Here is a 27,988-nt window from a genome sequence, read left to right as displayed (position 1 = left end):
AATGTACTTATATTTATATGATAATCTACGTATTTATATTTACTTATTATTATATAATTTACAAATGTCTGTATTTTAAAGCATTTTTGCAATAGAATTGTTGCAATTATTTATACTTTTATTGAAATTACTTTGAAAAAAGGCTTTAAAAATACTGAAATTTGTAAATTATATAATAATGATTAAATATAAATACGTAAATTATAATATAAATATAAGTAAATTATATAATAGTGAGTAAAAGTATTCTTAGCCTAAATAGTTCTAATAAATAATAGTATTTCAGTCAGCAAAGCATCGACCTTTATTTTAAAATGAGTAATTTCCTGTGGGCGTGACGCAACGTCTTCGTTCACGCTGGTGCCATTTTAGTGCTCGGCGAGGGACGAGCGCCCGCACATAAGAGTCTGCACAAATAAACAATGCTGCAATAGTCACTGTCTGCGCTTAGTTTATTTGTGAAAGTAGAGCAGTCGACGTTCCTTTACTCGGATTGCACCCCTTTTCCCACCATGTCCACCGAAACTCCACCGGACCAGGTAAAGTAAAGACAAATGTGCAAGTGCTCGTGTTTGCGGCCTAGCGCTAGCTGGTCAGCTATCTCTTCGCAAGACGAATATCGATATTTATACGTTTGCCACACGGTTTTTGCAGTCTGCGTCGAGTGTTTGTGCAGCACATGCTTTGTTTTAGTGTAATAAGTTAGTGAGACATTTGAGGGAGTGAAGTAGAGAGTCGTTGACGTAATGATGTTGCTTGGTGATGGCGATGGTAGGACTGCGGCACAGCACGATGCTATTGTTTGCTAACATTACCTGCACTCGTTTTTACAACTTGTTTATTGGCATTTTAATGGATATCCTGTGTGAGACTGGAAGTTGAGATTATACTTCATATTAGATTAATATAATGATTGAGGTTTGGTTATAGCTTTCGAAGATTACGAAATGAGGTAAAGTTGGTTTTATATTCGCACATTCGTTCAGTGACAACTTGTAACAATGGAGGACGAAATCTGCCAACGAATTAATATATAAATTCACAAATGAGTAAATAAGTAATAAATAAATCGATAAATTCTTGCATAAAACAATAAATAAATAGGTAAATATATTTAATAAACAAACCCATAAATGCCTGCGTAAAACAATGAATAAGTAAATTAACAAGTAAATTTATACATGTATAAATCCACAAATTAATGCTTAAAGCAACTAATAAATAAATAAACCCACAAATTTCTGCATAAAACAAGGAATAAATAAATTGATAAATAAGCCCACATATTTCATCAAAACTGAATAAATAAATTAACAAATAAATCAGTAAATAAGCTCACAAATTTCTGCATAAAACTATGAATAAATAAATAAACCCACAAATTCCTGCATAAAACAATTAATAAATTAATAAATCAGCCCCCAAATATTTGCATAAAACTATGAATAAATAAATAAACAAATAAGTAAATACAATAATAAATAAATAAGCCCACAAATTCCTGCATAAAACAATTAATAAATAAAACAAATAAATCAATAAATAAGCCCACAAATTTCAGCATAAAACTATTAATGAATAAATAAATCAATAAGGCCACAAATTTCTGCATAAAACAGTGAATAAACAAATACAATAACAAATAAATAAACCCACAAATTCCTGCATAAAACAATAAATAAATACATAAATAATCCCACAAATTCCTACATAAAATAATAAATAAACAAATAAGTAAATAAATTACTTAATAAATAAGTAAACCAACAAATTCTTGCGTAAAACAACGAATATATAAATACCGCAATAAATAAGTAAATAAATAAATCCACAATTTCCTGCATAAACCAATGAATAAATAAAATATATACACAAACAAACAAAAAAGATAAAAAAAACAAAAAAAAAGATATAGAAATTCACAAATTCTTGCATAAATATATATGTTATTAATAGTGCGGGCAGATAAATCAACTTTAACTTTAGCATTTACTTATTCCCCCAACATTCATTAAATTATCTGCCCGTGCTATTCATTTTCATATATCTATTTATGCAGGAATTTGTAGATTTATTTATTGTTTTGTTTATGCAGGAATTTGTGGATTTATTTATGCATTAATTTACTTATTTGCATATTTATTAATTAGTTTTTTTTTGCAGGTTTTGTCCTTCATAGTAACAAGCTCCCTGTAATGTTTACCATAGTACTTTAAATAATCAGTCTGAAATCACATGCAAGTATGACTTGAAAGCAACATTAGCACTGTTTAATTGACTGAGCATTACTTATTTCGATAGTCATTGGCTATATAAACCTAATGATCTATTCAGAATTAGCTGTAAATACTTTCCTAACATGATATAAATAAGGAGAAGGTCTGAATGTGTGGATGTAAAACCAACTTTACCTCAACTGTGACTCAATATCAGATTTTCCTCATTCTGAATCATATTTTATTATCTTAGACTCACCCAACGTGTAGCATCATCTTTCATTTAAGCAGAAATTATCTGCAGGATTTAAGCATTGAGTTATGGTTGTCTAAAATAAAGATATTAAGCATGTAACATCCATAATTCAGAGTCTGTTTTTCATTCATGTGCCTTTTTCCCACTCCTCAACAGGCGGCAGAGTACATTCCGGAGAAGGTTAAGAAAGCAGAGAAGAAGTTGGAAGAAAATCCATATGACCTCGACGCTTGGAGCATACTGATTCGTGAAGCACAGGTTTAGTGACACAGGATTGCATTCCTTTTTACCTGGGGTTCCATGTTTTGGGAGGGAACGGGAGGGTCGCGGATTTGTAAATCATGTAACAATCTAGTCTTTTGGGACGTACGTTCTGATTCTGTATGTAAATGAATTTCACTTCTTTTAGAATCAACCCATAGACAAAGCAAGGAAGACATATGAGCGACTTGTCGCCCAGTTTCCCAGTTCGGGCAGATTCTGGAAGCTATACATTGAAGCTGAGGTTATATTTCATTTTAATTTAAAAACATCTGTGCATGACGAAGCTTTCTCCACATTTTGATCGACAATGTGATATTCACACAACAGCAATAATCAGGGCATCAAGGGAAACTCTTATAGCTTGTATCATTTAGGGGTCATTTTTTTCTATTTTCTAAGTTTTATGAGGTGATATTGTTGCATGTTTCATCTGCAACAGCATTAAAACACTTTTAATGGTATTGGAGTGCTTTAGCCTTTATTACTTGTGTCAATTTCTTGCCTCCTGTGTCATTTCTTTGAGGTTGTTGTGGTTTGTCTAATTAATTATTCACGATTATTAGCATCTGTCTCTCTTGTTCCTCATTCCATAATCTATTAATGTGCAGTTCACACATGAAGTCTAGCTGGTAGATATCCTGAGGCAAATAATGTTTTTTTTTAATTTTTTTATTATTAATTAAATATACACATTTGCACAAAGAATACCACATTCATTAAGATTTACTTTCAGATTATTGATGCATTAATAGTATATGATTTATGTAATTATATGCAGTTTAGGCTCAGGCAGTTTAGGCTGTTGTAATTAGGGCTGCACAATTTACAGTTTCAGCATCCATGTCGCAATGTGATCATTCACAATATTCACATCGTAGGATCTGCAATTTTAAGTCTATTATTATTAATGAAGTGCTTTTGAGTCCCGTGACTGAATGAGGATTTTAAAAGCATTCAGGCATAAGCAATTGTGCTATTTTTAACTTTATTAACAATACATTTTATTTATTTGTGTACACAAGATTATGTAGTATTTTACATTTGATTATTTAATTACTGTTTAGCTGAATACTGTTAGACTTTTACAAAGCAATAAAACGATGTTTGTTTAGTATAATTTAGTGTAAATTGTATTTAGTTTAAATTTAGTATACATTTTAGTATAATTTAGTATAAATTTAGTAAAAATTCAAATTTTCTGTTCTTGTAGATTGTTTATTAATATTATTAATGCAGATGCACTGTCCTACAGAATCATCCCAATCAATCTAAAATAATATATTCTTTCCAAATAGATATTCAAGGTGGGATTGCATTCATAGTGCAATATTCATTGCAGAATTAAAATGTATTGTAACTTTAGATTTTTATCCAATATTGTGCAGCCCTAGTTGTATTGGTAAGTACCTTAAAAGGAACATTTAGATTTACAAATACTTTTACTTGTATTAGAATTAACCTTATATTTGAATTAAACTTTTTGGCCATTTATAATAGAAAAATATATTTGAATATAAATTAATCAACATCACCACTATGGAAACTAAATTTTCTTATTACTCCGACTTTATTCATTTTTCTGGGTGGTTATAGTTGTTTTACTTTTTTTTTTTTTTTTTTTTTTTTTTTTACCCCTTTTATCTGCAAATGAATGGATAAAGTTGACCCTTTGCTGAGCCTCACTAAAACATTACTGACCAACCTTACCTTTGCATCTGTTGCTGTTCTCAGACAAGCTTTTCTTTTTCTTCCTAATGTACAGCAGTTGAGGAAATTAGCCCAAAAATCTATAATCCAGTACTCTATTATTGTCTTGCCAACAACACGGTACTCATAAGTTCAAAAAACTCTGTAAGGACTCTATAAATGGATATAAATTTGTTTCAAAATAATGTCATTCACTAGATTTACCTGTAATCCCCTAATAGTTAGCATTATATTTTGAATATAATGTAAAAACACACAGTTTAGTTCACTGTATCTAATACCAATACATCAAGTGAATGTCACTTGATTTAGTTTTCTTTTGTGTTTGGAGCCTATTCTGGTTTTCAGTCTCTACAGTTTTACTAGTTTCTGTATCCAAAAAGCAGAGACTCAATGCTTTGCAGTGGAAGTAGTGCTGGGCCATATGGCAAAAATGCATTCTCGGTAATTATATTGTATATTGAATGATATTATTTATTTTAAAAAATAATATTAATGCTTCCACTTTTAAAAGAGTATCCCAACCTTGGCTGAAGGTGGATACTCCTGGCGGAAAGGTGAAATGAGCGTGCTAAACAATACTGGGTGACCTATTTATGTCCTATAATTTTCAGCGAACAAGAGTTTGGTGAATCTCTAATATCAACACAATTATACATTCCTGTTTAATATTTCTGCTGTGTGATTGGCTCTTAAGATTCAATATCACGTAAAAATGTCAAGAGCTTATCGTTATCAACATAAATCTTATTGCAATTCGATATAATGTTGTTTATTGGCCCAGCCCTACATGGCAGATTTATTTCCAGCCCAAGTAATTATTTCCTTATCCATTTCTAGCACTTCAACAACATGTTGACACTTTTATAATCAAGATCAGAAGTTCATAATTAGTTTTATTTGATGTATAAAGCTTGTTTTAATGTGACATGAACCAGGTTTATGGTGGACTAGTAAGAGCCAGTTAGAATCTCCAATGTAATGTTCACAAAATAATTCCCAAAACTCAAATAACCTTATCCTGGATAGTTTATTCAATCAGTTAATCAGACACAGCTTTAATTTTCTACAACTTCTATGTTAAGCTGCTTTGACACAATTTACTTTGTAAAAGTGCTGTATAAATAAATATGAACTGAAAAGATGAACATTAAATAGAATAGGAATCAATATCTTGTTAGTTTTGTGTCCCCAATATTTGCTTTTAATACAAATGTGCAATATTTTTCTTTTGTCATTGGTTGAATGTAATTGAAGTTTGTGTATTTTCGTGTTCTTATAATATTTGCAATTTTAAAATATTTTATAATATTCAAATAATAGAACATTTAGCCACAGATCATGACCTAGATTTGGATCAGATTGTGTTCAGTTTGATTGAACGTTTCTAATTTTGAAAACTGATAATTGTTTAAGCTTCTCCCTGCTTGGTTAAAACCAAGATTGCTTGTTTTTTTTTTGACAAACTGTTCCTTTTACCCCTGCCGTAATAAAATGCACTGTAACAAGATTGGCTTGTGGTTGTAATGTGCATTGTAATTGTGTCAGAGTGTGTGCGTGCATGCATGCGTGTGTCAGAGGCATGGAGAGAAGCACAGAGACAGCCGTTCTGCCTTGATATCACTATTTCTCACACTGTGTCATGCTGGGTTTGATTCAGTTTGGAGCTGTTGAGTGGTTGGTTAAGTATGTCAGGCTGTCACCATGTGCCCTGAAGCACAAACACTGCCAACAACCTCTTTCAGCAGATCTCAGTGATCATCATGATTTTACAAACAACCGCAGGGCATCAATAAGACAATTGACCCCAAAATGAATATTCATGCAGTTCCAAACCTATTTATAACTCATCTGTGATCCAACAGGAGGATAACTATTTTCAATCTCTAATGAAATTGAATAGGGACAAACATTGCATTGGATCCCATTTATTTTCATTGTATTGTCTATAAAGGTCGCTGGTTTGGAATGTCATGCATGCAAATGAAATTAATTATTTGTCAGGGCTTTTAACTTCCGTTTTCAATAATAATGGCAATCAGATTAACTATGTTTGTAGGTTGTCCTAGTTGCTGCCATGCAGGGACAGCAACATACAAAATCTTTTTAAATCCCAGTGACTACAGCACATTTTGTGCTAATAGTACTGCTCTAGAGTGGAGAACACGTGCTGCTTTTACAAATGGAGAGTTTTAAAGACTAGTTCAGAATGAAAACCTACATCTCCTGGTGTTAGTTCAGATGTATGGATTGGTCAGGCTCTTACTTTTGTGTGTAAATAAAATCACTTAAATTTATCTTTTAATCAAGGCCTTAATCACAAAGCTACTTGTTTTGACGTGGAATTGTTTCACACAGACTCAAAGGGTTTATAGATTGCAGATTTTTGTATTCTTGCAGTACATCTGCACTCCTGAAACATTTAGTGAAATCATAATTTTGCCGTGTCGGACATCATGATACCAATCAGTGGCTCCATTGATCATCTGTTATTAATATTTTGGGAAAATCTTCACACACTTTATTTGTCTTGCATTTTATTCAGTTGTTTTATTTTTATTCTTTTAGAATACTAAAAAGTGCGCGACTTAGTTTGACTTTATGTCTTTTTCCCCCCCATAAAGACTAGCTCTTTCTACTAGTCCAGTACTAAATAATGCATCTCATGTTGACCTACTGCGCTAGTCATTTTGATCAAGGTAGAATTTAGATTGAAAAATTTAAATCTGTAATTGTAATCTGTGATTTGACACAACATATTTATCTGTTTGTAACAATGGTAACTTTTTTTTTCATGCCATAAATGGCAAGATTAATTTTAATTGTCATACTAAATTTTTTTTTGTAAATTTTTGTAAATTTTTTACATGGGTATATGTATACATTTGCTTGCATGCTGACTTTTAAGACACAACCTGTTAAATTATTGAGAACATTTCGAAGAATCGATATTGTGTGAATATAACCATTGTTGGTTGCATGGTGTTAATTTATAGATGAATGTATCATTTGTGGCTTATCAGCAGAAATAAATTCTTATTATTAAGCCCTGAAGTTATATTTGTCTGTTGTGAGATTTCTGGTTGTTTAACTCTGGCAGTGTTTGAGTATTAGTTTTTTCTGGAAAAAAAAAAGAATAAAAATACAAACTGAATCGTAACTGAAATACTACACTTGTTTTCCCTGTTGTTTTAAGCTGTTGTCATTGTCCGAGTGTAATAATTGACCTAGTTGTAGTTCATAATTGACACCCATCATACTTTTCTAGTTGCTTTACCTACTTTAATGCAGGTGGCTTTGAAAAAAGAAATTGTAGATTGGGGTGTCCAAACTTGGTCCTAGAGGGCTGGTGACCTGGAAAGTTTAATTCCAACCCTAATCAAACATACCTGGACCAGCTAATCAAGCTCCTACTAGACATACTAGAAACTTCCTGCCAGATGTGTTGAAGCAAGCTGGAGCTAAGCTCTGCAGAACATCGGCCCTCCAGGACTGAGTTTGGACACCCCTGCTCTAGATGCATCATGTAACTTTTTCCAAAGGCTTGCACTCCAAAAAGCAGCATTTCAACTAAAACAATACAAAACAATCAGCTAAGTAGTTTTGTCTATCATTTGCACACATAAAATGGATTAAATTGAATAAAGGTTGAGATGAAAATGAAATGCAGGGTTGTGTGAATGTCACATTGTTGACCTCAAAGTGTGTGGAGCCACTCAATTTCACTTCATACGAAAACGTGGTTTAATAATGTTGGTTTTCAAATGTGTCCACAGATCAAGGCTAAAAACTATGACAAGGTTGAAAAGGTAAGCATTTGTTGTCGTATGGCAGCCACGTGTTTAATTTATGGATCGTGTGAAATTGCTGTGACTTGTGACAGACTCATGAACCATAAAATCTGGGCTTTATCTAGGTCACCACTTTAGGTCCTCAGAGTAAACAAAGATGGTGTTAAGGGATTAAACGACGCCTGCTTCGCTAGAAACACCCTGTTTACTCTTCTCAGTCCATCAACGGTCAATATGATATTAAAATATGAGAGGGAAAAAAATATATTTCAGGATGGGGATACATCCGAGTTTGAGATCACAGTTCAAAGACAAAACATCGTTCTGGTTGTGTAGATCTAGGGTTCCCAAGTACTTTATTTTCAGACATGAATCCAAGGCCTGGAAAGTACTTAAAAACAAACATTGGTCCTCGAAAGTGCTTGAATTGAAAGTTTATCTTGTTTTTTTCAACAATTGTACTTTTAAACGGTTGCTTAAAATGGTCAATTGACATTCAAAACCTCATCTTTATGACATTTTAATGTAAATATTAAGTGTAGGTGAAATGTTAAGCTGGGAGGGATTTCCATTACGGTAAATATACTAGGGGTGTGAATTACAAAGGTGCTTGATTTTAAAATATTAGTGATTTTAAAAAGTCCTTATAAATCCTTGAATTTGGTGTCCATTAAAGGGTGGAAACCCTGTAGATTACATTTTTGTTTTTGTTCTTGGTAAAAGAAACCATTTTTCTTATATTTTTTTGCATTATCCTAAATTTATTATAAATGCCATGAGGATATATACTCTAATTATTCAGTATGTGCCATGATATTACAGTTTAATAATCATTGTAAATGCAAAATATTTTGATGCTTGATTATAATTCGTAATATCTTTATGTGAATTTAAATAGTCTAGTATTTGACTTTTTGTTTACCTCAGTCTGGAATCATTTCACAATGCAATTAAAACTAGCATTTATTAACCCTTGTGTACTGTTCAAATTTTCCACCCTTTCGTTATGTTTGGGGCTGTTTTTGCCCCATTTACTTTCATTATAATGACATTGTTTGATTCCAAAGTCATGACAGCATATAATCATGCAATCATGACAGTTGGTAGTTTATCATGTTGGGAAGATGTTGGGAAGACGTTGGGTAAAATTAGAACTTTTTACTGTTGATTATCTTGCAGTGCATAGTAAAGCTTCGTTTCTGCCATATAGATGGAGTATAGTGTGTATGTGTGAGAGCGAGCGAGATTTATCTTTATGTCTGACAAAGTCTAATTAAGCGGCTCAGCTGTCAGAACATGGTAAACATAATAAGTGTATTTTTGTGCACACTATAATCTGCTGTTATTCATATAAAAGCCGGAACGGTTTTTGCACAGGCCTATCTAAAAGGTTAATCTTGCCAACTGATTATCAACAGTAAAAATGACACATTTTTCCTCTTCCCAACGTGGTAAACCACCAACAATCTAGAATGCATGATTACATGGTGTCATGGCTTTGCAATCAAACAATGTCATTATAATGGAAGTCAATGGGGCAAAAAAAGCCCCAAACATAACGAAAGTGTAGTCAATTTGCCCAGAGTATTGAGTTTTGAAAAATTACCAAACATTTTCACAAAATATGTCTCAAAATAAGATTCAGAAATCATTTCATTTGCTAAAACACAGAACAAGCTCGAAAATCACCACAGAGTGGATGAAAACATCCCCAACAGCACACAAGGGTTAAAATGTGTTTCTGCAATTGTTTGTGCTGGGTTTTTGTCCTGTGGGAGTTTGTTCACTGTTCAATGTTTTGCTCAGTTATTTCAAAGGTGCTTGATGAAGGTCCTGCACATTGACCTGTGGAAGTGCTACCTCTCGTACGTCCGGGAAACCAAAGGAAAACTTCCCAGCTATAAGTAAGTCACACAAATGTGTTTCCAACACTTCACAGTTGTGGCAGACAGACTTCTTAATGTCAATGTCTAGAATAAAGTCATTTCATTTCACACTAATATACTTTGTGATTAACTTTATATTTATATAACTTTATATTAGAGGACTCAAAACCATATTTAAATCTAGGAAGCATGTTTATAGTGTTATGAGAATAGGAAGTATTTTAGATACTACCTTATTTCTAGTCAACGCTAATTAAAAAGTAATGCAAACTGTCAAAACATTGTCTAATAATGCTGTATATGTTTTATTATTATCAGTTTTTTTAAGTTAGGGATATCATTCTGAAGTGTTACTTTTTCAATCCAACACTGTAATGCTGTTAATATAAAATGTGTTGTAAGAAGTTAGTTAATTGAGAATCTCAGACTTCTTTTCTAAAGTTTTAGAAAATTTAAGACACAAATGAAAGTTAGGTGAACCATTGGATATTGTCACTTTTACTTCTACGACAAATTGAATAGACTATCTCCCGGTTTCACAAACAAAGTTTAAGGCTAGTCGAGATTAAATTGCATGTTTAAGCTGTCTCAACTCAAAATAACTTGTGGTGAGATGTCTTAAAATATGGCAGTGTCATTTTTTTTGTCTCCAGGTGCACACCAGTAATATTTTTCTAAGGCCATTTTTATAAATGTGTTTTAAATAGCCTTATTTAACTAAGGCATAGTCCTGGCTTAATCTAAGCCGTTTGTGAAACTGGGGCTATATGTTTTAACTTTGTGTGTTGTTTATAACCTCTTGTTGCATAGAAAGTGGCTGAGTATTCAAAATGCACTGTTTTTAACAGGGAAAAGATGGCACAGGCTTATGATTTTGCCTTGGATAAGATTGGGATGGAGATCATGTCCTATCAGGTAAGGGATTTGACTCCATATTGATCCACATTTGTTCTACGGCATCGTTGACTTGAACTCAAGATTCCTCTTTTCCTCTTTAGATTTGGGTGGATTATATAAATTTTCTCAAAGGAGTGTGAGTAAACCTTTTATATCCCCAAAACCCATTTATTGTTCATTAAGGTAAGAGATGTGAAGAGCTCTCTCTGTGTGTGTCCTCTATAGAGAGGCTGTTGGATCATATGCTGAAAATCAGCGGATTACTGCTGTCAGACGTGTGTACCAGAGAGGCTGCGTCAACCCTATGATCAACATTGAGCAGCTCTGGAGAGACTACAGCAAATATGAAGAGGTCAGAACATACACAGACAATCATCAATGTGTTCTTGTTAAACAGGGATAGTTCTCTTAAATAAAAATACACACAGAAGTGGTAATAATCTTTCATGAATTTCTTCTTCTGTTGAAAGCAAAATAAGATCTTCTGAATAATGTTGGGGGAAAAAACCCTGTTATCAATCCACTCCCATAATAAAAACAAAAAATACTATGAGGGTGATGGATGTTTTTCCCCACCATTCTTCTGTATGTCTTCCTTTGTGTTCAACAGAATAATAAAAATCAAGTGGAGGATTTTTTAATTTTGGGTGAACTATTTCCTTCTATAAAACTTATTTATTAACATTGATTTCTTTGTTCACTTTAAATCATCTGTACTGTGTTTGTTATAGGTGTAGTTGGTTTAAAATAGCTTTTGTTTCTTTTTAAAGGGTATAAATGTGCATTTGGCCAAAAAGATGATTGAAGACAGGAGCAGAGACTACATGAACGCCAGGAGAGTTGCTAAGGTGAGCTCCTTATGGGTTAAAATATGTGATAGGACAGCAAATTTTGTGTGTGTGTTATAAATCACACGTATAAAGTCATAAACCTGACATTATGTTGGATCAGTGCTCCAGATAAAATATGCAACAGATTTATTTTTTTTTCTCTAAATTTTGTTAAAGGGGACCTATTATGAGCCTTTTTACAAGATGTAAAATAAGTCTCTGATGTCCCTAGAGTGTGTATTTCAAGTTTCAGCTCAAAATACCCCACAAATAATGATTTATATCTCTTTGACTAAACTGTGAGTGTGGCTTTAAATTCAAAAGAGATTGTCCTCCTTTCAAAAGAGGGCGGAGCCACAGATGCCTGTGTCAGCATAGTGGCAGATTTAAAAACAAGACTAACATCTTATGCTAATGAGGGAGAGATCGTCACTAATGGGTGGGGCTTTCCCCCTCTGATGACACGTACATGGAGAATGTCAGTGTTTCTGCATTAGAAGCTGATTATGTTCATTAACTGTTGCCCCACAACTGTTGAGATCTCTAATGAAAGTGATTTTTGCATGCTAGGTCCTAGGGCAGGGCCGGTAAACAGTATCATATCAACTCAAAATGTTTATTGCAATGATAGGCTCTGGACATTTTTACTTTGAGCCTAAGAGCCAATCACACAGCAGAAATATGCAACAACAGGTATCTGTAATTGTGTTAATATTAGTAATTTACCGAATTTTTGGTCGCCAAAAATAAGTCTCACCCAGTATAGTTTAGCACGCTCGTTTCACTTTTCCACCAGCAGTTTACTTTTCCGCCAAACATATCCTCCTTCAGTCATGGTTGGGATTCTCTTTAAAAAATGGAAGCATTAACAACTTATATCGAAATCTAATTATCGACATAGTAGGTTTCTTTGAAATGTCACACTAGTGCCAATACCGATGTGCAGAACTGATAACCAGCAACAGTCTCTTGTGTATGAAATTCAAACAAAACGGCACTATTTGTTTGCACTGAGCGCCACACACATCAGCTCAGTAAATAAATCATCAAATACATTTTGCTGGACCAGTCACATGACATCCACATGACCACTAAACAGTGCTCTGGAATCCAGTGGGTTTGTTACAGAGCTCTTTGATATACACCACAAATTAAACTGGTTTAATTCCAAAAGAAACAGTGCTGTCCTTTTTTTATATATATATAAAACTGATAAGGAAAACAGCGGAGACATTGTTCTTTAACCTTCATCATGTGTTTAGTAAATGAATCAGAACCGTTGGCAGAAATTTGATATTCGTATTGAACTTTGTTATTAATGTGTTGCATATATAATGGGAGTTATGCAAAATAATTATTACATCAATTTTTATCGTATGTGGGATACAATGATGGGGTTAAAATACTGAACTTTTTAAGTCAAATCATTGCTAAAGTAATTCCTTTCGATGCCACCTTGTGTAAATTGCATATGTCTGTTGAACTTTGATGCGACCAAACATAAAAGAGTGCTGTTAATTTTATGTTTGCTGGAAGCTAAACATGTAATTGCATGTTCTTGGAAAAAAGAAGACAGTCCTGGTGTATCCCAGTGGATATAGGGGATGACCTAATTTTTAAAAAAACAAAATTCATATATTTTGGTCTATTTGGAAAATATTCTGACTGACAGACATTGGAAATATATAGATTAGACAAATATGATATTGCTGTATTATTTAACATTAATATTGTTATTTATTTATTTATTTATTTTCTTTCTAAGTTTGTTATTTTTAACCTATATTAATCTTGCTCTATTTTTGTTTTTTGTATTATTCATTTTAATTTATTTATTATTAAAATTTTTTGCTAAACTGAAAAAATTAAACCTTAGTCATTTTGTACGACAATGTTTAAAATAAAAATTGTAAAAAAATATTACCACATTTCTAAAGTCATATTAATTGTTTTTTTTTGTGCTAAATGTCTAAACCAATATTATAGAAAGCATCAATTTTAGTGTACTTGTGGTTATCATGATAAATCAATGTTCTGCTCTGAAATGTTAGTCTGAAACCCTGTGTTTGGGTTCTCATTTTTTTGTTTTTTAAATTAATTTTAGGTTCTAAAATTAGCTAAAAATACACTAAGTGCTGTACCATTGGTAGAAGTTCCACATTGGATCATCTCCATTTCTGGCTACTGCATTTGACTTGAAGGAAAACTATTGATTTCTACTCGTCACATTCTTCTTGGTTCTTTCTATGAGCTGATGGTGTTTTTTTTTTTTTTTTAATCTCTTTTAGGAGTATGAGACTGTGATGAAGGGTTTGGACAGGAATGCTCCTTCAGTCCCGCCTCAGAACTCCCCACAGGAGGCCCAGCAGGTGGAGATGTGGAAGAAATACATCCAGTGGGAGAAAAGCAACCCGCTGCGCACTGAAGATCAGACGCTCATCACTAAGAGAGGTGACTTATGGAACAGCAGTTCTGTCAATCAACCAGCAACTGCTTCTTCTCTAATGTTATGCCGTCTATTTCAGGCGTTATCCAAGTTTCAATAAAAGGTCCAAGTCGGGATTTATCAGTTGAATGTATGCTGATAAACTCTATATAGAGATCTGTGTGATTGTGCCATTTTGTATTTTCATATCATGTAAACATAAACATACTGATGTATTTTGAATACACTGTCAGGAAGCATCTAGAGATGAGTCACAGTCTGTATGATGGAAAACAGTATCACATGTATCTAATAAAGTTTTGTCATTTTCAGTGATGTTCGCTTATGAGCAGTGCCTTTTGGTACTTGGGCATCACCCGGACATCTGGTACGAAGCTGCACAGTACCTGGAACAGTCTAGCAAACTGCTGGCAGAAAAAGGGGTTGGTTTGCATATCACTAAATAAAAACACTTAGTGCCGGTGCTTTGATATGAAACTTGAATGTGGTTTATTTTGTGTTTAGTAGGTTTTAATTTTATCTTGCATGAATTTAACATGATCTCTTGTTTAACATGATCTCCTCATTCAGGACATGAACAATGCCAAGCTGTTCAGTGACGAAGCTGCGAATATTTACGAGCGTGCCATAGGAACCCTGCTGAAAAAGAACATGCTGCTGTATTTCTCATTTGCAGATTATGAAGAGGTAAGACTTAGGGCTCGTACACACCATTTTCACTCATGTTTACAAGGTTCTCTTGCTTAAAGGGCATTGAGAAATTCAAGGCCTGGAATACCTGGAAAATTGGCTTGTTTTGTTAAAGTACTTAAATTAGCAAGAAGATTTTGCATGCAATTTTCACTGGGGAAAACTGTAAATGTTTGTGAATTTTTGTGACTATTTAATGCAACTATACCCGCACAAACTGCCTTGATTCTGAAGCGGTGATTTGACTGATATGAAAAGTGACCTATCACAGTGGACCTTGTCTAGTTTTACATAAAACGTAAGGGTAGGACAAAGGCCTTTCTGTGTTGCAATAGCCCGTTTTCCACTAATGCGCCTAAAGCGAGCGAGCCAGGGCAAGCCAAGGCCAGTCACTTTTGCACTGTCACTTCCGGGACCTGATCAGGCCAAAGCGGGGCTTTCTCATGGCCAACAGCCCGCCGAATACCTTTGGCCTTTGGCCTGGTCTTTTTGCTTGAAAAAAAATTGTCAAAAAGTATCTTTTTATTATTTCTGCCAGTGGTATTGAAAAAGATTAGTTGTCATCAAAGGAAAAAAACGGCCAAACTTCCTTTGAGTGCAAATTCCTATATATGTGGTCTTTGGTTTAATTGTTTAATCACTTCAAACAAGTTTACACTTAAAAAAAAAAAAGTAATAAAAAGCAGATTTTTTTCAAATGTAACTAAAAGAATACTATGTACTTTTACTCGATATTAGTATTATTTACTAAAATTTGTATTATTGTAGCAATGTAATAGTATTTTTACTAGAGCACAAATGTTCAGTTCTCTTTTTCCATTTGCGAGAACGTCAACAAATAAAAAAAAGAAAGCATTTCATAAACATGTTTATTATATTAATAAATATTATATTATTAGTATTTTTTTTATTTGTAAAATTTGTATTAATAAGTTACGTGTCAGTGTTGAAAAAAAAAATAGGTGCTTGAAAAAGTGCTTAAAAGTCCTTGATTTTCATCGATTTATGCCTGTATGAACCCTGACGTTTTTTCGAGATCGATGCTGAAACGATATATTGTGCAGGCCTATGACTTACACAAACAAGCAATGAACAATACATTTAATACAGTATTTGTTTGTGTTTGTTAACATTAGTTAATGAAAATACAGCTGTTTTTGGATTATTCATGTTGAATCACATTGCTTTAAACAAGCGTGAATTTGGATTTGAATAATGCATTAGTAAATGTTGAACTTTGATTAATAAATGCTGTACAATTATCGTTTATGCTTAATTCATGTTAGTAAATGCATCATATTAATACAAACTAACAAAACCTTGTTGTGGAGTTCGGCCAAATGTCTATTGTCTTATCTTTACTTATGCACAGATTGTCTTTTGTCGACTTTTATCAGTAAATTTGCATTTGTTTTTATTCAGCACCAATATTCTTTAACATGTAAAAGTAGGCAGTCATATGTTAATCTACTCATAGTTTTGACATAATGAGGATTTCTGATTGTTTTGATCTGTATTTTGCAGAGTCGTATGAAGCATGAGAAGGTTCATAGTATATACAACCGCCTACTGGCGATAGAAGATATCGATCCTACACTGGTAAGCAGAGCTCTCTTTTTAGACTCATTTCAGGGTTCTGGAAATATAATAATTATATTCTGCTTATACAGGTCTATATTCAGTATATGAAATTCGCCAGAAGAGCTGAAGGCATTAAGTCTGGTCGTTCCATCTTTAAGAAGGCCAGAGAGGATCCTCGAACACGACACCACGTGTACGTCACTGCTGCTCTGATGGAGTACTACTGCAGCAAGGTGACTTCACTCACTTAATTTATTCACACTACATATCATTGTGAGGGATGTAAAAAAAAAAAAAAACAATGGTCCCGACGTATTAGCGTTTTTAATTTCCATAGCGTTCGAGAATCAAAAAAAGAGCCACATATTGATAAATATAGCTGTTTAACATTACATTATGATTGAATTGCCTCTTGTTACAGTTATGAAATAGTTTGATAACAAACAGGAAATGTTTATGGGCCAATTAGGACATCACATTGAATGGTTCTGTTCAAAAGCTTGTGGTTTTTTGAAAGAAGTCCCTTATGCCTATCAAAACTCACACTGCGCATCTGAACAAATTCTATACTGCACATGAGACATGAAAGAGGTTGATTGACAATGGTCTACAGCCAACCAGGAGGCAGAACACAATGCGCTGTAAAAAAAAATCATGCATGTCAAATTGCACAAAAAAATTAGCGAAACTGCAAGCCTGCGAAAAGCGAACCGCGTTGTAGAGAGGGAGCCCTGTATTTCTTAAAGGGTCACGAAACACCAAAACACATTTTTTGAGCTGTTGACATGCGTATATGTGTCCCACACTGCTAAAAACACTATTAGGACACCTATATTTCACTAAAAAGTGTAAATTAGTTGTTTTTGCGTTATTTCAAACAAATTCGTACTTCCGTTTTAAAACACATTTTTGAAGCTGCGTCACGGTCATGACATAATAGCGTGTATTCCAGCGTGCAGACTGGACGTTTGTGCCAGAGTGTGTCTTATTACGTCTTACAGTGTGATGCATTAATGCATGAGTAAGGCTTGGTTCAAACCAATCAGCGCGCTCTATTGTGCAACTTCATTAATATTCATTACTGTCACAGTGTTTACACTGACAGAGACGACAGAGACGCCACGTTGTGTTGGCAAAACAAGCGTGAAGTGTTGCTTTTATAGTTTGCTGCCGTTAAGTTTCGTTTTCATTTTCTCTCTTTGGGAGCTCAGCTAGAGTCACATGGATTGACAGTGTACGCGACGCTCGACAACAATAACTTACATGTCTAAGGAGGAACATTGTTTACCTGAGAGCTGTTCTCATCTGCAAAAGCTGAGATCCGGATTTGCTTGTAGTCTTCTCTTAATAAAGACGCGGCTCTAGTTGCTGGTGATTGTCCTGTCTCTACAGATTTGGAAAGTGAGCCACCAGTGCTCTTTGTTTATTCAGTTTGTTCGTATCGAACTTAACTATTTCACCAAGTGTAAACATGTTATACTAAAACCAAAACTTTTTTTTGTGACCGGAATAACACACGCGGCTTTCTGACGCTACCTGCCGTGTGCATCTAAGTTTCCGGGAAATGCAGAGGTTTTTTTCTCTCATTCGCCGTGCGGTATCAAACATTGCGTGAAAAATACACGCTTAGAGCAGTTCCTCGAATCAAATATCTCGTTTGTCGCGAGGGGCATGAATGAATTCCCTAAATGAAAGAGCCAAACTGCAGTTAAAGTCCACCATTTAATAATTTGGCAAATAATTCGACTACAAATGTCCATGTAAACACCATCACCTTCTCCCGTGTGTTTGTGTATTTTGACTCTAAAACTCGCGTGTGCCCAAATAGACACTCCCACACCATCCAACTTTAGTTCCTCCGACACTCCCCCCTGAACAGAGCTGGACACGCCCACTTTTCTGACTTTTTTCAAAGTAGAGGTGTGAAAACACCCTTCTGAAACAAGGGGGTTTCATGGACCTTTAATGAATATTGGTTACATGTTTAAATATAATATCCAAAAACAATAAACAGACCATCTGACTGTTTCTTTCCCTACAGGACAAATCTGTGGCCTTTAAGATATTTGAGCTGGGACTGAAGAAATATGGTGACATTCCTGAGTACATTCTGGCGTACATTGATTACCTCTCTCATCTAAATGGTAAGAACACGATTCCTTTAATTAATTCACAATCTCCTTTGAGTCTCCTTTGCTTTATTTTTAAGTCTTCCTCTTTTGTCACATTTTATACAATCCACTTAGAGTAAGGTGAAACACTGGAGAAAACAGTTAGCATTGGGAGAATGTGTATGACCGTGAGATCTGTGTGTGTGTATGTGTGTGTGTAAATAAACAGCTAGAGTATGACATCTGACACAGAAGCACTTATCAGACCAAACAAACCATCCATCTCTTTTATAAGGCAGATAGCTAGGAGACTGTGTTTGCCATGCAGTAAACATCGGCCATGTTTATCCTGTCGCTAGGCTGTTACTAAAAAAAGGAAGAGAGTTGATGCCTGGCCAGGTGTGAGTTTTCAAAAATAAAAGTGAATAATCGAGCTGTTTGCTTTCCCTGTATCACAGAGGACAACAACACCAGAGTCCTGTTTGAGAGAGTCCTGACGTCCGGCAGTCTCTCCCCTGAGAAATCTGGGTTAGTGGGATTTCATTCGCTCCTAACTGGTTTTCCACTTTAAATGGTAATGCTTACATTCACCTAAGGTTGAAATAACCCTAACTTTTAAAGTTTTACATTAGCTTATCTCAGTATTTTAGTAATTCAAGCTTATTTGTATAGCCCTTTTTACAATAATTATTGTTTCAAAGCATCTTTACAGAAGCTGCACATTATTGCATTACAAGTTAAGGTTATTAGTAATTAATTACTTTAATAAGCCTATAAATATATCAGTAAAGTTATAATATATAACCCTAAGTAACCTGCAGTTCCATAGTATATAGGTGATGTCTTAGTTCAGATGTTCAATGAAGTCTATTTGTGTGTTAAGTGTATATGTTGGCCATATTTAAAACTGCTCGACCTCCTTTAGTGGACTTTGCTATTCTGAGTACTAGGTAACAGAAGCCCTTGAGTTTTGAGATCTTAAAGAGCGGGTTGGTTTGTAGTGAGACAGAAGGTTGATTAGATCAACAGGAGCTAAACTATTTAAAGCCTTATAGGTAAGAGCCAATATTTTATAATCAACAGAGCTTAACAGGCAGGCAGTGTAAAAAATATAGTAATAATCAAATTGATGGTTCAGTCAGATTGAAAACTCTAACATAAGCTACTTGATGTATCCCGTTGAGCTTCAATTAAATACCAGTTTGATCTGTTTTGAGGTGGTGTAGAACTGAACAAATATGATTAAAGGAATGGTTCATCCAAAAATGACAATATCCATCCCATTTACTCTCCAACGTTGGCATTGTGTGATTTTATTTTATTTTTTTGTGAAACAGGGAAATCTGGGCACGCTTCTTGGCCTTTGAGAGCAACATCGGGGACTTGGCCAGTATCCTGAAGGTGGAGCGAAGACGTTTCATGGCCTTTAAAGACGAGTATGAGGGAAAGGAGACGGCTCTGCTGGTGGACAGATACAAGTTCATGGATTTGTATCCCTGCTCTCCGAGTGAACTCAAAGCTCTAGGATATAAGGTACGCTCACTTCAGAAATATATTCAAATACTTGATTGGTTTTTCGTTTTTACACAATATACACAACCACATAACAGATGTGACACACTGTACAAGCCTATACAGTACTACCTCACAGAATACACAACCTGATCCATAACAACATTGCAAAGCTCAAATCAAATACATTAAAACAGTATGCTTTTTTTGCCAACATCAAGCAGCATAAGTTGTTTTGCTTTGCTAAAAATAAATAGAAGTGAATGACACTGGACGTCTTGACACATTTAAGTTACAATGACCACACTGCTATTAGGAGAAAAATGGTATGTAGGTCTTTCTCAGAGAAAACCAGGGAAAAGTCTAGGAATTTGACGTTAGGCTTGCAGTGGTGACCCTGGATTTATTCAAATAGCACTTAATGTAACTTATTGTTTGTAGTATATTGGGGTCGCTCTATTCGCACTTAAATAGACGTGCAAACATTTTAAGATTACACACCAACAGCTAGCTCTCTGCAACTCTCTCATGGTCACCCACTGAAGCTAAGCAAGGCTGCACCCGGTCAGTACCTGGATGGGAGACCACATGGGAAAGCTAGCTTGCTGCCGGATGTGGTGTTAGTGAGACCAGCAGGGGGTGCTCAACTTGCAGTCTATGTGGTTCCTATGTATATTGAAGGGGACTCTATACTGCTCAGTGAGCTCTGTCTTTTGGATGAGACGTTAAACCAAGGTCCTGACTCTCTGTGGTCATTAAAAGAGTAGAGGTTTAACTCTGGCATCTTGGCCAAACTTGCCTACTGGCCTCTGTCCATCATGGCCTCCTAAACATCCCCATGTCAATCATAAGTGGCTTGTGAGGAACTATTATTATTAATGTTACTTGCTTCATTTGCGTGTGAAATTCACTTCATAATAGATGCGGATTCGCTTCATGGGTGGGCTTTGCCTGGTGACTCTTCGTAGTTAAATGGCTAACAGATTTTATTGAGAGAAGCTGTGTTTTATGTGCTTTAGGAAGGCTGAAAATCAGCGTAGATTTATTCTGCATCATGTCTGAGTTCACTTGATCCATTCAGAGGTGCACCCAGCTCTGTGAGTTCAACAACTCCCCCAGAAACTATACCTGGAATGATGGAGGCTTTCAGCAGTGCTTCAGACTGAGCCGAACCCAGTTTGATGAACTGTTGTCCGGTGTAGGCAGGAGGATTTCCTCTTGGTACTCAGGCGCTACGTCATAAATCACGCTCCTACAAGAGCAAGCTTCTGATTAGTTAACACAGCGCAAATGTTTGCAAGAAGTTCAGATTTTCCAACTCGACCATTTTGCATGTCAAACTCTCTATTCGCGCCTCTTCATTTGTGCGAATCTAGTCTACGCGCAGGATGTCTATTCACGTCTTTGCTTTGACTTAACATGTAAATCACTTGCGCTGTTTGTTTTCACTCAAATTCTCAGATTACGTCAGTCTGAGGTATTGGGTGTGGCTAACATACTTAACCACGCCCCTCCAGCTGTCAGTTTTTACAACAAACAGAAATGGTGAGAAGGAGTCGTCGGATAGGTTGTAATAACTCTCCCCAAACCCTTTTCCTGAGCTTTCTGAATGAAATGCCTACTTGACCACATCCAATCAGCTCGCAGTAGTAAAAAAAAAACAAGCCACACCCACTGTTAGCTCATTTAATTTAATCTGAAAATGTCCATTTGCAGGATGTATCTCGTGCCAAATATGCATCTCTGATCCCGGAGGCGGTGGTCGCTCCTTCTACCCCTGCTCTGAAAGACGAGGCTGACCGTAAACCAGAATATCCCAAACCTGACACCTGCCAGATGATCCCCTTCCAGCCGCGGCACCTGGCGCGTGAGTACAACTCCATCTAAATAACGAAGAGCTGAAGTTTAATTCAGTTAATAATTAACTCTGAGCTCTTGTGTTAAATGTGTGATTTTTGTCTTACAGCCCCTGGGCTGCATCCTGTTCCCGGAGGAGTGTTTCCTGTTCCTCCTGCTGCTGTCGTCCTGATGAAGCTGCTGCCTCCTCCCAGCTGCTTTACCGTCAGTTCAACACCTCAGCTTTTCTTTTCAATTATGCAAAGATCACTTTAATAAGAGGTTAAAACACAAGTGTGTGGCTACAGCGTGTGAATATAAGCAGCTTCTAATGGTAAAAATGAATTAATTCTATATTTTATAATCACACTTGATTAAAACAGTCTGCAGAAACACTTTGATTGACATCAGAGGGGGAAAGCCCCGCCCATTAGTGATCATCATAAAAAGCCCTGAGGGAGAAGCAGCCGTCCGCATTTAGAGTTTTCACCTGCTGAAGATGTCAGCGACTAACAAGATTATATTGTCGAGTTTTAGGATGAATACTGTAGTCAATAAGGTGTAAAGGGTGGTATTATAAGCGCTTAACTTTCTGACAGAAATGCCATTAAACAAGAAAGAAGAATCGTTCTAGTGTGCATTCTGTATGGTGTGTAATTAGTTTTACTTTGTGATTGACTGTGTGTGTGTGTGTGTGTGTGTGTGTGTGTGTGTGTGTGTGTGTGTGTGTGTGTGTTTGTTTTCAGGGCCCCTTTGTGCAGGTGGATGAGATGATGGAGGCTCTCAGAAGATGTGTATTACCAGACAGTATGTATTACCCTTTCTTCAGCAGGTTGTGTTCAATTTACATCTAGTCATTGTCCAAAGCGACTTACAATTAAGAAGGCATTAAGCAATTCAACAAGAAGAGGCAATACACACATTTAAAGGCTTGTACACAATACACATTTAAAGGCTTAACTAGGTTAACTAGGCAGGTTAGGGTAATAAGGCAAGCTGTTGTATAATGATGGTTTGTTCTGTAGACTATTGAAAAGAAATTACCTAAAGGGGCTAATAATATTGCTTTAAAATGGTGTTTAAAAATTAAAACTGCTTTTATTTTAGCCGAAATAAAACAAATAAGACTTTCTCCAGTAGAAAAAATATTATCAGACATAATACGGACATATTATCAGACATAATGTGAAAATGTACTTGCTCTGTTAAACATCATTTGGGAAAAAAAAAAAAAAAATATATATATATATATATATATATATATATATATATATATATATATATATATAAAATCAAATACAAAGGAGGGCTAATAATTATGACCTCAGCTGTATATGGCCTACAAAAAGACAGCAATGGATGTAAAGAGAGATAAAAATGTACAAATCTTTAGAAATAAAACAACACTATTAGTCTTTATGGTATTTAAAAAAAAAAAAAAAGACTGGATCCCACATTTTAGCAAATTTCGCAGAGTTTCCAAAAGTGTTATATCTAATTCTTTCCTAATGTAAAGTGGAGGTGAGTTCAAGAAGCCAGTCAGAAAAAAAAAAGAGCTTTGATAATTTTCCTAATGTCACTGGTGCAGCCATGGTACAGCAGCAGAGTTTCTTGACTATTACGCCAGAACGAGAGTGTAGTTCCTAGCAATATTGGTCTAGAAAATAGTTATTTTATATTTTCCGTCTTTTTACACCATGTAACCATAGAAGACTCGAGTTTAAAAAAAAAAAAAAAAAATTTTTGAATAATTTTTTTAAACAAGATGCTAATGGTCCAATTAGATTCCATTCATTATGCTAAGCTAAGCTAAAAGTGACCCCACCAGAACAAAAAATCAGCTATATAGATTTAAAAATGATGCAAGTCAACTGTATAACTCTAGGACACTTGTAAAATGACCTTTATTTGTTTTTTAAACAGGGTGTCCACGGGGTCTTAAGTATTAAAAGTTAATAAATCAATGTAGAGAAATTTTAGGCCCTTAAAAAGTATTAAAGTACTAAATGCAATTTTGCAAGGTTTTCAATTTTATATCATTTTTGAATATGCACTGTATGGTTGTATGCTAAAGTTTGCCTGAATTAAATTGCTAATTATCAGGAGGCTGTCTAGTTTATGAAATCAATGAAATCCTGCTAGATTTGACATCGTGCTTCTTTGTTTGCTGCTGTACTCAAGGCAACACCATTATTTCTGCAGTTCTGTAGGTGCCAACTTCCTGAATTAGCTAGATATAATATATTTTTATCAAGTATATGAATAATGTTTTAGTTTTGGATTAATTTCTTACATGAATATTTAGTAAATATAATGTAAGTCAAAATCTCGCCAGTGTTTCCGGTTTAAAATTGGTTTTAAGGTCTTAAAATATATGGAAAGAGTCTTAAAAAAGGTCTTAAATTATACTGAATTTCACTCTCTGATTTCTGTATACACTTTGTTAAAGTAGAGCGTTCCTTAAAACTATATCTTACGAGGAATCTATAATGAAAACAATGCTATACTGTTGAACATTAAATACCTCTTTTGCACAACATCTTGCAAAAAAACTGTCATGTGTATAATTTAAGTATTTATAGTAGGCTATATGTATTGTTTGATTACAGTTCTGGTATGTTAGTTATGTATAGCAGTGTTTCCCAAGTCTGTTCCTGGAGGCACACCAACAGCCCATTTATTTCACGTATTGGAATCTCTTCTAATGTTCTGATGAGTTGTTTCAGGTGTGTTTGATTAGGAAGAGGTTGAAATCTGTACTGTTGGTGTGCTTTTAGGAACAGGGTTGGGAAGCTGGTATCGCACATGCACATTAAAAGTTCAGGACACCCTGGAGAACTTTTTTTTTTATAGATTAACAGATTTGTGTGTGTTGAGCATCAGTTAAGACGATGTTAGCACCTGTCAGCTTTAATTGTGGGGAAAACTGGATAATTTTGAGCTTTTGTCAGCTAATATCAGCTTCCGGGTTTAAAATGATTTTTGGGGCGGGATCAAAATCGGCGAAGTACTGCAAGTGCAATGATGACACGTCGGTTTCTCATTATTATTCAAAGCGGAGTTTTCTTATCCTATGAGAAGAGCCGGCTGCTGAATTATTCATGAGCATGTGCTTTCCGAAGGCAAGGCAGACGCAGACCTGCCAGACCAGTGCCAAGCTCAAGCTGTGAGTCACGGACCCACGACACGCAGTAGCCGTTTATGAAGGCTCGTATGTGTTTGTTCCCATGATCCACGGGGTTTGTTGCATGTTTTTTTTCCTGCAATCCTGTTAGGGCCGATCATACAGCAAAGCTGTGTGTGTGCTGCTAGCATTTTTGTCGGGAGAGCAGCGCGAGAATTGGAGAATGGCGGATGTTGTCTTATATCAGGAGTTAATTCACATTCAGACACATCGCCGTGCTGCTGTGTTCGCCTAAATCCTCCAGATTACCAGCAGGAGTAATGGTTAAAATAGACAGGTCAGGAGACCTGCTGCTAGAGATGCGCGGATGGCGGTTACAGCCGCGGAATCCGCGGATAAACCGCGGATCGGGCGGATGACGTGACGAAAAATAATATTTTAATTAAATTCGGGCGGGTGGTGGGCGGTTGTACTGTTTTTGTACACATAGCTGGCACACCAACGAAAAAGCTTAGGACTGACTTTACAGAATGAGAGGAGGAATCGGATACACTAATTCTGGATGAAGTACAGAAGTCTTCCTCTACAAAATTAAGAATAGACTGATCAGCAGAGGAAAATCTACTTTCCTTTTGGGAGAAACAATGCTGTCATTCCCACGTCTACAGCACCTTGCCAAGAGAATTCTATGCATTCCAGCAACAAGTGCTGCGAGCGAGCGCTCCTTCAGTGCAGCAGGGCGCATTAGAGGCCAGGCGCTCTCGTCTGAATGTTGAAATGATGTGTCAAAATGCGTTTTCTATTAGGCTACTATAATAAAAAAAAAAAATTGTACAGTACAGTGCGTTTCATTTAGGCTATTTATTAATTTATTTTTGTCCCTGTGCACCGATTGGAGACGGAGTTCACTGCTGATATTCTGAGAGCTTTATAGGGTGCTTCTCATTTCTTATTTGTGTATCCTCGTTTCCTTCCCTTGCTTTCTTTCCTCGTCTTTCCACCCCTATAGGATGCGAGGGAAGGACGCAAAAAAAAAACTCAAGGACCGAGGAATCGAATCAAGTGAAAAGACACGTCCTCGTATTGTTTAGAGTCACTTCAAAGCGTCAATTAATGCTGGATTTGACTTGCACGTTTGGATTAACTGCATGTCATTAAAGTCATTCTCTATTTTCTAATAATCAATAAAGAAACATTCATTTAATAATAAAAAGGAATAAGCCATTCAAATAAAGAGCTCAGTCAGCAGATGGCGGGCGGGTGCGGTTTTAAAAATTGGTCAAAAATGTTAGTGCAGATGGATGGCGGACGGATGATGAGTTTTATGATGCGGATGAAATAATAGCCCATCCGCGCATCTCTACCTGCTGCACTGAGTCTGCGTTTAGATCTATGATTCAGACCTGGATATTGAGGGAGAAGTCCTCATTTATAGTGTGTACATGAACACGATTATCTTTATAATGGTATAACTTGTGGTTGTCTGTATATGAAATTACGAATAACAAATGTAGCAGGGCATTAAATCACTGTTCATTTCTTTGCATTTTAACTTTGTAAACTATAAACTCATGCGTCTCCTCACGGTTTGTCTCAATTTGTGAGCTAACTGACAACAACAGTTGTTCGCTCCCCTTCTCCCCTGCTGGCCACGCCCACTCCTGCCCGATGCTCGCGGAGCACCACGCCCATTAATCATGCATCTTTTGAAAAAATTCTGAAGAAGACTTTAACCGAAAGTGGGGGGTGTCATGGCCCTTTAACTGATGGTACTGCGTGGGGGGAATTCAAATATAATGATTTAATTATTGTCATCTAAACTACTGTTTCCCAAGCATGTTCCTAAAGGCACACCAACAGCACATATTTTGCATGTCTCCAGTACCTGAGCCATTAACTTCAGGTTTTGGAGGCTCTTCTAATGTTCTGATGAGTTGATTTAGGTGTGTTTGATTAAGGAGAGGTTGAATATGTGTACTGTTGGTGTGCTTTTAGGAACAGGGTTGGGAAACGCTGATGTATAGGTTTAAATAGCTCTAACCTCTAATGCTGTGTTCATATTTCTGCTTCTGTTTATATATGTAGCTCTGTGGTCCTTTGAGACCGACATTTAGTTTCTCTCTTGTAGCAGAATGACAATAAAGCCTAGACTTGAGTTCTGTAATGCTGATGCACTGATTGGTCTCTTTAGCTGTCGACGCTGCCGTGGAGCTGATCACTGGCAAACAGCTGGAGATGAGCAGTGAGGGAAACGGGCCGGTGGAAAATCACTCTGTGGCCAACAAATCCTTGAAGCGGCCCAATGCGGATTCAGACGAGGAGGAGGACAAAGGGTCCATCGCTCCACCAATCCATGACATCTATAGAGCGCGACAGCAGAAGAGGATCCGATGAAAACACACAACACACACACTGAACATGACTGAGGACAATGACAGCAAAGCCACCCGAGTGTCAGTGAACGCTGTGAAGCTGCAGTGGAGAGCACAGACTTTTACTCGTCCCGCTGGAGGATCACGCCGCGTCCATGTCTTTCTCATCGCTGGTCTCGTGCGGTTTCAGAATTTTTGTTTTTTAACAGTTTTATTTTTTAAAACTGGGTGGTTTATAATACTGTACAAAGTTTTTATTCTGATTTTTGCCTCATACTTCTGAACTTGCCATGTGTAGTTGCTGGAAGAGTTGAATCTGGTTTTGTAGTGAACCGAGGATCACACACGACTTCCTTCCAATAAAACACAATGATAAAAAGGCTTTTGTGTGTGTGTGTGTGTGTGTGTGTGTGTGTGTGTGTGTGTGTGTGTGTGGCTTTGAAATGAATACCACTGCATTGGTGTTCAC

The 27,988-nt window shown here is 35.8% G+C and overlaps 2 protein-coding genes across 2 annotated transcripts in view; one reads left to right on the top strand and one right to left on the bottom strand.

Moving 5' to 3' along the window:
* depdc7a (DEP domain containing 7, paralog a) overlaps positions 1-27,988 on the bottom strand; it is a 152,357-nt gene that overhangs the window by 95,644 nt on the left and 28,725 nt on the right. The gene's annotated exons all lie outside the window — the stretch shown is intronic.
* On the top strand, positions 331-27,898 carry cstf3 (cleavage stimulation factor, 3' pre-RNA, subunit 3). Its single transcript, NM_213053.2, has 21 exons — positions 331-539; positions 2,629-2,730; positions 2,882-2,977; positions 8,220-8,252; positions 10,041-10,138; positions 10,969-11,035; positions 11,119-11,153; positions 11,243-11,369; positions 11,788-11,865; positions 14,136-14,298; positions 14,606-14,715; positions 14,864-14,980; positions 16,508-16,582; positions 16,654-16,797; positions 18,606-18,708; positions 19,134-19,203; positions 20,013-20,208; positions 21,904-22,054; positions 22,154-22,248; positions 22,770-22,830; positions 27,339-27,898. Exons 1-21 carry the CDS (start codon positions 513-515, stop codon positions 27,539-27,541), a joined length of 2,151 nt encoding a protein of 716 aa, NP_998218.2. The 5' UTR covers positions 331-512; the 3' UTR covers positions 27,542-27,898.

The sequence above is a fragment of the Danio rerio genome, chromosome 18, assembly GCF_052040795.2.
Source record: "Danio rerio strain M-AB ecotype USA chromosome 18, GRCz13ab, whole genome shotgun sequence".
In the NCBI taxonomy this organism is placed as follows: Eukaryota; Metazoa; Chordata; class Actinopteri; order Cypriniformes; family Danionidae; genus Danio; species Danio rerio.
The sequence above is the reverse complement of the archived record's forward strand: the minus strand, read 5'-3'. Positions and strand labels throughout refer to the sequence as shown.

Coding starts and splice junctions, on each gene's coding strand:
- cstf3 (NM_213053.2), top strand. CDS start 513: ATGTCCACCGAAACTCCACCGGACCAG. Junction 11,036..11,118: donor TGGAGATCATGTCCTATCAG/GTAAGGGATTTG, acceptor TTTCCTCTTTAG/ATTTGGGTGGATTATATAAA. Junction 18,709..19,133: donor TTACCTCTCTCATCTAAATG/GTAAGAACACGA, acceptor CCTGTATCACAG/AGGACAACAACACCAGAGTC.